Source organism: Quercus robur, chromosome 5, assembly GCF_932294415.1.
Source record: "Quercus robur chromosome 5, dhQueRobu3.1, whole genome shotgun sequence".
NCBI lineage: Eukaryota > Viridiplantae > Streptophyta > Magnoliopsida > Fagales > Fagaceae > Quercus > Quercus robur.
The window spans coordinates 82,294,302-82,306,053 of NC_065538.1; the positions used below are offsets into that span (position 1 = coordinate 82,294,302).

General features: G+C 32.5%; 1 protein-coding gene across 2 annotated transcripts; it reads right to left on the bottom strand.

Moving 5' to 3' along the window:
• Positions 1–217: 217 nt before the first annotated feature.
• LOC126727387 (uncharacterized) lies at positions 218–4,332 on the bottom strand. 2 transcript variants are annotated; one of them, XM_050432998.1, is made up of 4 exons: positions 4,182–4,332; positions 2,470–2,564; positions 1,621–1,868; positions 218–1,488 (listed from the first exon to the last, which is right to left on the bottom strand). In XM_050432998.1, exons 3-4 carry the CDS (start codon positions 1,856–1,858, stop codon positions 473–475), a joined length of 1,254 nt encoding a protein of 417 aa, XP_050288955.1. In that variant the 5' UTR covers positions 1,859–1,868; positions 2,470–2,564; positions 4,182–4,332; the 3' UTR covers positions 218–472. The 2 variants fall into 2 exon arrangements, with proteins under 2 accessions (XP_050288955.1, XP_050288954.1); XM_050432997.1 differs by lacking the exons at positions 2,470–2,564; positions 4,182–4,332 and having other exon boundaries at positions 1,621–2,009.
• Between the last annotated feature and the right edge of the window lie 7,420 nt (positions 4,333–11,752).

An 11,752-nucleotide genomic window follows, 5' to 3' on the forward strand; every position in this document is an offset into this window, starting at 1 on the left:
ATAGAACAACTTGTAACTTCGGAGTACTTTTTATTATATTTTAGTCTCCAGAAAATATAATATGAATAATTTTCTGACAAGAAAAATAAAAGAAAGAAAAGGTTATCCTCTATAGAAAGAATGTAAAACCTACATTTTATAGTCTGCATGGAATGAAAGGAGTAAGATAATCAAAATAAAAATTATAATGAAAGGGGCAAAAATGGAAACCTCACAATTATATCACAGAAAAAAAGGGAAACTTCTTTATTCACGTACAAACAAATAGAGATTCTATAGCAAAGTTTGTGTCCTATACATCTTTTGAAAAACCAATTTACAACTCTCAAGATGTTATCACACTAAACAAACTCAAAAATAGCATCAAACTGACAAACACACATAAACCTCATAAAAGTATGACTTAAGGTCTAAAAGGAATATTTGCCACCATATTACACAAATTGCCTAATGGCTTATATATAGTCAAATACTACTGGGAGGCCCGACTTGGCCTCACCTCCGACCCGATGCCTTGCAAATCTTCCCCACCCGGTACCATCATGCCCGAATACATTGGAACTATACCCGGGTTTTTAACACCATAAAATGCTTGCTGATTCACCCCATCGGAAACCATTCTTCCTGTAACATCATACGAGTCAAACGATGTCGTAATTGGCCTCATCCCTCCGCCATATACTTGACCCACACCCGGATGATGGTACCCAACTGGAATTTGACCCGCCCCAATCGGGTATTGCGGAACATATGGGGCCTGCATATGAACGGTTTGAACAGGAACATTCCCGGGTTGCACTTGACCCGGAATGTAATAAACAGGTACATGTTGTACCGCTTGAGCCGGATAATGAGGATCTGAAATGTAATGAATTACTTGGTTTCCCGGGTACCCGGTTGGTTGTGGTATAACCGATTCACCCGTCTCCACCTCAACTTGATTCTCTTTTGGTTCCACAACCGGTTCCGGGCTATCGGGCTTGGTCTTGACAGGTTGAAGATTAAGCATGGCTTGAACAGAAGGAACAGATGATGTTGAATAAAAGGGTGAACTCACAACCGGAGCAGGAGAACCCGGATCCGAATTCGACACTGTTTCAAGCTGCCGGGTCCTTATTTTCGGGTCACGGGTTGGGGTTTGGGTCTCTTCAGAATAATCTAACCCGAATAGATAATCAGGCAATTCAGAAACAATAGAAGAGGCTTCGGATCGTCCACGCTCTAGACCCATGTCCGAGCCGCCATGATTGAGAGCATCGAGAAACCAATGGTCACGATTAGCCGAGCTGATACTACTGGTTCGACTAGAATCATGGTCACTGTTACGAAACAAAAATAGCCTAAGCCGAGCCGACCTTGGGTTTTGATTCTGTGCGAACCGGTCGTACTCATCCAACATGTTCTCAACATCCTCGTCCGTTGTAACAGAAATCAACGCATCAAGATCCTCGTTCGGAAGCTGGTACTTCACAGTTACATTTGTTGTACCTGTTAATTAATTACTTACTACTACAACGTTAAAAAAATACAAAAACAAAGAAACGGTTTTTCTTTTCTTTTTATTACTAAAATTTTAAAAAACCGTTGAATTAAGAAGTAACGGTTTGTGTAGGTACGTACCTGAGAGCTTAGAGAGCCTGGTGAGGAGGGTGGAATAGTTTGTGGCGCGGTGTACAGCAACGATGCGTGTATCGCCGCCAACGTAGCGGAGTTGGTTATCGTGCGGTCGTGGTAAGATCTTGCCGCCGAAGCTGCACATGAACCGTACACGTGTATGCGGATCATCTCCACGAGGCGAGGAGGCAACGGAGTCGGTTGTACCTGATTCTAGCTCAGTTGCTTGGTATGATGAAGTCATTTCCCGAATTCTGTTTGGAAAAGTAATTCCCGGTTAGAGGAATTCTTGTATGTGAGTTAGACTGAGTTCTCAATTGTATTGGAATCTTTGTTGGCTATGTAAAATAGAATGTCTGTGACTGTGTTTTTGTTTTTGTTGTTTTTTTGGGTAATATGGCTGTGAAGGAAGAGAGTCACAGACAAATCAGATTGTAAAGTGTAAAGGGTCCCCACCCACTTGATGTAAGAAATTGGAAAAATATCAAGGGGCGGTACCAACTATGTGATTTTTTGGTCATATTTGATTGTTGATTACAATGCATGCTTCATAACCATCGCAACGTGGGAATTTATTTTTTTTACATTAAATTGTTGGAGACCCATGTCAGCAATTCACATTAGGGTTGGATTAATCTATAAATATAAAAATTAGGGTTGGATTAGATCAGTGCAAGTGGGAATTGGAAACATTTGTAATTTAATTTTTTTTTTTAAATAAAGTATTGTAGAAGATGATTAGTTCTTATGTCATTGGGTTGCAGAGTTATTAACCAATGAAGTGTATTTTTGAAATAAAAGAATGCGATTGATTTATTTGAAAAAATGTTGATGTATAAACTAATAAGAGCTTACCTGTTCTTTGTGTGTATTATGGAATCAGACTTCAAATGTCACCTACCAGCTCCATGTGGGTGATGTAGTCCTCATTTTATATTAATTATAACCTCCTGGGAGAAAATAAATAACAAAGAAATTTTAACCACAAACTGTACAAAAGAAAGGGAAAAAAAAAATATTATCCCAAGGGTCCTAAAATGGGAGAACAATATAGCTCGAAGGAGATAAATAAAAAATAAAAAGGACATGTTGTCACTGACAAGCAACAACAATCAAAATATATATAGTACCAGTTGCAGCTATATGTAAATTGTTTTGTATATATAAGAAGAAGAACATACACGGCAGTTTTTGGAAAGTTCCTACACGACAATTAATAAAAAGTAAAATTGGTCTTAAGATTTGCCGTTCAATGCTTTTGTCAAATAACAATCTCATGTCTCACTCTATTATACTTTATGCTTTATTAATCCCAGTCTACTACCTTTGTCAGAAAATAAAATTTTCTCAGTCTACTAAACAGTTTTTGTTTTTGGAAGCACTGTAATCTTAGCCGATTTAGCTAATTCTTAATTAGTTAAAAATTGAAGCAGTTGTAGTTATGAACTTGTACCCTCACATTATATTAGCAATTAAAGTTGAAATCGTGATCTCTAGCGTTGCTGTTAAGTTTCATAAAGAATTTATTTAAAAAGAAAAAAGGCCAAATCAATTTTCTTTTTTTTTAAGAATTAGAAAATAATTTTTTTTTTTATTTCTGACTAATCAATTTCACTTTGAGCCTCTTTCATAAAAGTTTTATAGGTACTTTTATACCTTCACAACCTTCCAAGGGGCACGTGTTCCAGACATTGTTAGACTTAAGAATCTCAGCCATCAAATCAAAACTTTGACAGCAAAAGCAGAAAAAACTTTCGGTAGATAGTGCTAATAAATGGTTCCCTTTTGATGATGATGATCATGTTCACTAATGCGATCCTACAAGTTGCCCTGAGTCTTCAGACTAATTCATTATATCTTTGAAAGATTCTATGACACAAAAAAGATACACAGCTAACTTTCTTATTATGCTTATATTATGCCACTATTTTTTTCTTTCCCTTTTTTGGGTTATTGTATTGAGTTCTTTATGCCCATTTTCGCAGCTTTTCCCATCATGTAAAAGACTCCAATCTTTGTTTAGTTCTATTCTTCTGGCAATTGTAGAATTGGCTAAAATCTTGGTATCCCTAGTAATGTCAAGCTACCCTGGCTTTTGTACAACCATGTCAATGAAGATTGTGATCGAGCTTTTAATGGCAAAAGCAACCTACTATTCTTGCAGCTACAATTCTCTGGTTACATTTCTTTTGTTAAACACAGCAATCTACTCCTACCAGTCATTGGATAATAGTTTGCCTTCCTTTTTGAGGGGAAAAAATGGTACAAAAACAATTTATAATACTAAAATCTGCATATTATAGAATCAAATCTCTATTCACTACTTCTATCAAAAAAAAAATCTCTATTCACTACTAAGAGCATGCACTTGGTGGTTTGAAACAAAAACAACAAGGATCAATGTCCCAATAGGCTAATATAAATCAAATCATTTGAAAGTTTAGGATTGATTGGATTAATAGAAATATAACAATATGTCATTATAGTTCAAAGGATCCATTCACTAAATAAAAATCAAAAATCAAAAACCATCTAAGCTCTAAGAGAAAGAGCAAATTAATACTTACTTGTAGGCTGTAGTGATCGCTTTTTTGGAACAAAATTGCAGAAGATATGTCTGCCTCCAGAGGAAATTTGAGCTTTAAGATGTTAGGTTTGGAAGGTGGAACTAAAAGCTTAAACCAAAAAAAGGGAAAATTGGCAAATTGCTTTGGCTTTACAAACTTACGATACAGGCTGATATGGGACCCACGTGGGCTAAGTGTCAATGTCTTTTAGTAAGGTACAACGTGGCTACAAGTCACTCTAATTTTTGTCCCAGTGATAATGCTAGCCCCACTTAGGTTGCTTTAGTTTATTACCTCACGGTCCAATCATTAATAAGGATAATGTGTCATGCTTTTATTCGAAATGTTTGTGTCCAACATGCAAACATCATTGGTGCTCAGTGGGGTGCAGTAGCGGAACGTTGTTACTTGTTACTCTCTCACTATTTTTTTTTTTTTTTTTTTAAGTGAAATATTCACGTAAAATATCAGATATTGGAAAATTTCAAGGCCCACTACCACTGACATTCGTGGGAGGAAACTTTTACAGCAAATAAATGGTAGCATCATGCAATTATTCAAAAACGTGGCAAGTCTCATATTCCAGGTGGAATCCATGCACGTCGAAATATGTTTTTTACTTATCAAGCAACAATATTCACATACACACACAAAATAGTGTGTATATACATACATATATATATATATATATATATATATATAAATATACATATTCAATATTTATCGGGAAAAAAAAAAAAAAGTTTACCTTTGCACAGTTTGGGAAAAAATTTCTCCAATATTAGCTAGGCTCTATTGAAGGTTGTAATTGTAAAGGATGTTTCTTGCAGCGTTGTAGTCTTTTTGTACTATAAGGGCTTGTTTTGTTTTGAATGAAATTCCTCTTAGTCATTGAAAAAACAAAAAAACAAAAATCCTCTTTAAATAAAACTATCCTCTTATATTTTCAGTTACGTGATCTATTTGATAAAACAATTTGCTTAAATAATAAGGAAATTCATTCACACTAATTTAGAAAGAAAAAAAATTGTTTGATTATATATATTTTGGTTTGTACATTAATTATCTTTCATGAGGTACTATTAGACCATTATTGTTAAGATTTAGGATAATGGTTAATAATAAATTTTGAAATATAAGACTGATTGATTGAAGTTTGAAATTTGAGTTTTGATTTTTTTTTTTTTTTTTTTTTTTTTTTTTAGGATTTATTTGCAATATGATTTAAAGGTTTGTTTCAGTTGTTTTATTTTATTTTTTTTCATAACAAGAGATTAAGAGGGGTATGTTAAACTTTTTTTTTTTACATAAACTTGATTTTTGTTTCGTTTGCCAACATCTCCTTAACTGGCATAATACCTATTTTTATTCGTAACTCTCTTTAAGTCATTTTAGATTTGAATATATTTAAATACATAATTAATTTCACTAAGTTGAAGTGGTCGATAGTTTATATTCATTATTTTTTAGATGAATTTATTACTTTTTGTCTTCTACTCATAATCAACCACTTTGACATGTGAAATTGGATGTAAAATTGATTGTTTCCTTATTATTGCTTGCTAATATAAATAGATAAAGATAAAGATGAAGATAGAAAGAGGGCACATATATGGTTGTGTCACGCCATATCATACAGTTGATTTCTCATTATTTTCTACGGAGAGAAAATTATTGATGATTGAATAGATTGATGTGGAAACGTATATTCATAGATGTGCAAGTTGAGATTAAAAAGGACGTATAATGTCAAGTCTATGTTGGTCGGTGGCCGGTACCATTTTGAGACAAAGACTTCTATAAATAAGTGCACCGTCCAAAGGTAGAACAAAAAGGGAAGAATAATTACTCTTCATTTCTAATTAAATAAGCAAACTAGAAAGAAGAAAAAAAAAATTGGTGAGAAGGGTAAGCCACCTAGGCCCTAGCTAATTGCTTTTGTTATTTTAATTTTGATAATATTCCCTTGTCTATTTTTTTGGTTATGTTTACAAAAATCTAATAGTAGTATATATTTTTAGGAGATATCGTTTAATGTATTTTTTTCCCTTTTTTTTACATAACAATGTATATGTTTTGAAACCTATCATCCTTGGTTTAAAATAAAAAAAAAAAAAAAAAAAAAAAAAAAGAAAAAAAAAGAAAAAAAAAAGAAAAAAGAGAGGGATATTGGCTTGGAAACGTTACTATCGAAGTAAACAAAGCCTTAAGCAAAAGAGAGAACCTTCGGTCAGGAGCTGGCGTAAAGAGCCTTCTTTACGCCACCAATGAATAAATGCCACATCATATTTCTATTGAAAACCCAATACACTCCAGCACACATCATTATAACTCAATTAAACTCAAAATCCTCAATGACGTATCAGTAAACAACTCCAACGTCTAAACCCATTTCATCTCCTCTCCTCTCCTTACAAATTAAATTAGCGAGCAGGGAGTAGTCTCACATCAAGAACCATCTTCAGGGAGTAGTCTCACATTACAAATTAAATTAGCGAGCAGGGATTTATAAGTGACTATTTCCTTCCCTTCTCATATAAACTCCTCAAGATGCTAATTTATTTATTTAAAAAAAAATAAATAAAAGAGCTACTGTTCATATATATATATATATATATATTCTAATTTTTAAAAAATATTATCCATTTTAATACTCTCTATAAACTCTCAAATATAATGTTAACAAAAGAAGAAAAATCATGAAATATAACATTAATGATGAAATGGGAGAAAGAGTCAACTACGTACTATTTTAATTTTTTTTTCTGAGAAAACGTACTATTTTAATTAACTGTACAATAAAGAATTAAAGAATATTCTAGCTTTATTCCTAAATTTCTTTCAATAGTTATAATCCTAACCAAATTTATAAGAGATTCAAACTCCTTTTTTTTTCTTTTTTTTTTTTTTTTGTCAACGGGAGCATAAGAAGTCGGCATCATATCATATCCAACTTAGACAGATCAACATTGATTTAGTCCACTGAATTGTCGATGGTGTCTTGTATATATGTGGAAGTATTCAATTAAGAACCTTATGATGGATGTGAGCATGGACCGCACCAATGTCTTCCAAATGGTCCAAACATCAACCCCATATAAAAAGTCCATGGAACAATTATTTTACTGAGTGTTACCATTTGAATTCACTTTAAAGAGTGAGGATAGTTACACACTATACGTATAGGATATAGAACTAAAATTTCAGTTATAATTGTGAAAAGGAAAACACGATTTCACCATCACAACTAAAATCTTGTTTGCCAAAACACAATATAATTGGAATATGTAAGGCAATGTATAACTCAATATGTTGAGAGAAACACCTTCCAAGTTTTGGCCACAACTCAAAGAGTCCACTCCTAAAGGATTTGGTAAGGACACCCCAACCAGCTGAGCTTTGGTTCTTTCAAAGAGAGGTCCTTTAATAACAATATTAGATGACATTTAAGTTTTGGTAAGAAAGCGATTGCCTCTAGCTACTCGCCTAGTGATTGTGGGTTATAATTAGACATGGCAAAACGGGCGGGTCGGGTCGGGTTCGGGTCGGGTCAATCGGGTCACGGGTCAAACGGGTCACGGGTCAAAAACGGGTCATTTTAAGCGGGTTGAAATCGGGTTCGGGTCAATCGGGTTGCGGGTCGGGTCGGGTTGGGTCGGGTTGACCCGTATTTTTCACATGAAATTTTTTATTTTTTATTTTTTTTATTTTTTATTTTTTTTATAAAGAAAACAATATGTATTTGCCATTTGGATAGTTATGCAACATATTACTTGATGTAAAATGCATTATTTTGCATTCACTACTTATATCAAGAATAAACTCAGTTAAACTTATTAATATTTATTCAATAATTTTAAAATTATACAAATCCTAACATTGCTATCTAAAATAAAACAACACAAAGATAAGTAAAACAAATATACAAGTTTTATTTTTACACAATATCAACATTCCAAAAAAAAAAAATTACAAATGACTTATTGGATAACTCATTTGATAAAAAATAAAAATATATAAGAAAGTTACAATTTTAAAAATTAATTTTATAATCTATTATCAATTGTGGTTGACACTCTATTTCAATTTGAGATATACATTAAAGTTTGATTGCTTACTTATTTATAATTATACCTAGTCTCTTTTATGAAGATCATATCATTGTTAAGCAGCACACACTCTAGGAAATATCATAATTTATTTTGAAAAGCCGTTTATTTTGAACATAAATTGTTAAAAAATAGATCTAAGCATTCATAATTTATGCTAATTTGATACTTTGGCTTTACTATTTTCACACTCGTGAATGTGTCTCACACATATCTACAATTTTAAATCTGTTTTTAACTTTACTGTAATCAGATTATCTTGGCATATACTTTGCTATTTGATATTTAAAAATCTTTACTCATTACAGAATGCTCAACCATTTATTTTTCAATTAATTTGCATGCAGTTATGTAAATGTATCAATTGTTTCCTTAAAGCTCACAATAAACAATTAAACCAATATTGTCTTAATTTCACTATTTTTTTTACCAAAAAAAAAAAGTTTTAAAAAAATGGTTCGGGTCGGGTCGGGTCGCGGGTCGGGTCGGGTTGACCCGCACAAAACACGGGTCGGGTCACGGGTCAACCCGTTTTTGCTTCGGGTCAAAAAAATCGGGTTCGGGTCGGGTATTTTTCGGGTCGGGTCGGGTCGGGTCAGAAAATTCTGACCCGCTTTGCCATGTCTAGTTATAATATACTAAACGATATTAGGCAAACCACATACCATGTCTGTTTTTTTTGCTTTTGATATGACTAAACTAAAATTGAAACCAATGTGTAGGTGCATAGGTTTGAGAACAAGAAACACATCAATGGCTCCAGCCGAACAAAAATGAAAAAACGAGGGGAAGACAACCTACTTCCCAGGATAAGTATCAACTAGTGGGATTGATCAAAAGCAATCCAAAAGTTAAATTAGCATAGAAATTGTGAAGTAGTTGAAAAGGAAAAATTGAACGCTAACAATGGCATGCTACTTTGATGATTTAGGAGTAGGTAATACAAACTTGTGAAATATTCGAAAGGAAAAATTATCATTTGCCATGTTACTTTTGTATCCACTACTTAACAATAAAGACCATTTTGACATTAAAAAGAAAATATTAAAGACTAAAATAATACATTTAAAAGGTTAATGTTGAAGAATTTTAATATTAAATTATTATTTTAATAAATAAATGAATACTAAGTTGAAAAATCTATTGAAAAAGATATGAAGTTTATGTAGTAAATGGGCTAGGTGTTAATGTGTTAGTCAATTTGGAAGCTCATATCGATTAGGAGATAAAATCCTTACTAATTTATAAATCTTCACAAAAAAAAAAAAAAAAAAAAAAAAAATCCTTACTAATTTATAAATGTGAAGATTTATTGGGTTTAAGTGTACTGCATGAGAAAATGGGTCAAGCATGCGCACAAGAGGAAGGTGAGAGGAGTTTTTTACTTGGCTGGCTCTAATGCCCTCCACTTTGTGTGTGCGATCTGAGGAAGCTTCAAATAGGCCAATTCATTGAAAAAGAAAAATTCTCTTTTTAGGCCAAGAGATGAGGTTCAATTTTGATTTTCAGATTTTTAGAGTTGAAGATTTGCTAAGGCTAAATGGGTGCTCGAGAGTGAAATTCGGAGATAGGAAATGGCTAGCTATACTTGGGCTTATGATTTGACATTTTTTCCTATTTTTATTTTTATTTTTTCCTAAACTCACTTATAATTCCAAATTTATGTAATTTCAACATTCAAGAAGGGGAAAATTTTCAGAAAGTGGTTGGCAATGAAGCTTCTCAAAAATTGAGTGGAAAAAGAAACGTAATTTGAGTTCTTCTGTAAGGGGGAAATAAGAGGAATAAGAGTGGAGGACAATTAAGTGGAAAGAGAGAAAGAGAGAAAGAGAGAGGAGTCGCTATCAAATGGGGAGAGAGAGAGAGAGAGAGAGAGAGAGAGAGAGAGAGAGAGAGAGAGAGAGGGATTTTTTTTTTTTTTTTGAGAAATAATTACAACATGCTGCTAACCCTGTAACTTGAACCATTTCCCCCCTAAACCCCCAAGCACTTTGTGTATGGGGAAGTGCCAATTCAGCTACAAGGCCTTTGGCAGAAAAAGGGATGAAATGAAAAGAGAGTGAACAAATAAGTCTAATATATCACAATATGAGAAAAGTAAAATTAATTACAAAGACCTTCCTTGTTATGTTGTATAGATTATATGGTTGCTAATATTGGACTTCAATGTGAAAAAAATATTCATTTGTGTTTGTGTCTCAAATTTATTTTTGCATTGTTTCTCAAAAAATATATATATATATATTTTTGCATTTATGTTTGAAAATATGTTTTACATGGTAGTTGAATGAGTTTATTATTATTATTTTTTTTAAATACTTGAGAAGAATTCTTATGATGTTGGGAATTTTTTAAAAATAGAAAACAGAATATGTTTCAAAGTAGTTCTTTTATTTTACATAGCTCTTTAATTTTCTTTGTTCATCCAGTTATAACAAAATGGTGAGAAAAATACTAGTAGATTTGTCTACTAGTAAATTGGAATTATGATATTAATTTGATTTCGGAGTATAGGTTTAATGGTAAATTAAAGATTGAAAATAAATTTTATTTCAAAGTGTTATCAGTGTTATTTAGCCAATTATAACTTCGGTGGTGAGAAAACACCAATAGGTTGGTCTACGAGTAAATTTGGCACATAATATTGATGTTGATATTCAACTACAGGTTTAAAGTTTTAATTAGAGATTGAAAAAAAATTCAAAAGTTGCACTTATTAGAATTACATATAAGTTTAGAATCTTGTTTTAGATATTAATCGAAAGGGGAAGAAAAATGGCTGTATTTCAAACTTTTTTTTTATTCAACCTAACTTTATCAATTGCTTATATGTTTATAAATATGTTACCTTTTTTTATTAAAAAAATTATATCTCTAAGATTTAAATATTTACATATATATTTAGAATCTTGTTTCACAGTGCACAATCACAGGAATGAACACGATGTCCAACCTTAATTTTAAAATTTGGAGGGGTTATGGCCCCCTTTGCTCTCTTGTTTGATTACTCATGTCCCTGCTAAGCCTCACTAAGTGCATTTAGTTTGAATAATATTAAAGATACAATATTCTTTACTTTCCTTTTCACAACTTATAAAGATGACAAGTTGTGATTGGAACACCATCATTTTTATATGGATCCACAGCTAGTAACATTTTTTTTATTCACAAATCATAATAGATTACATCAAAAGTTAGGAAAAATTTTGTTTTGATTTAGTTTTTAAATAAGAACCAAGTTTTCCGGGGATCCCAATTGGCTTTTAACCACAGATTTATATAGATTTTTCGTCCTATGGGCATGGATTTGGACATCCCACATGAATGTAGAAGATCTGAAATTCTGTTTACTTGGATCAGGCATTATGTACCCTCAATCAGCTGCACATGATTGTTGACCTTTTGTCTAGATTTTTCTAATGTGCCTGGTATTATGGAGTGACAACCAAAAGAAATGTTCTA

Excerpts from the sequence above, each read along its gene's own strand:
- LOC126727387 (XM_050432998.1), bottom strand. The coding sequence starts at position 1,858 with ATGACTTCATCATACCAAGCAACTGAGCTAGAATCAGGTACAACCGAC. Across the intron at positions 1,489-1,620 it reads CAGGCTCTCTAAGCTCTCAG|GTACAACAAATGTAACTGTG; the intron begins GTACGTACCTAC and ends ATTAATTAACAG.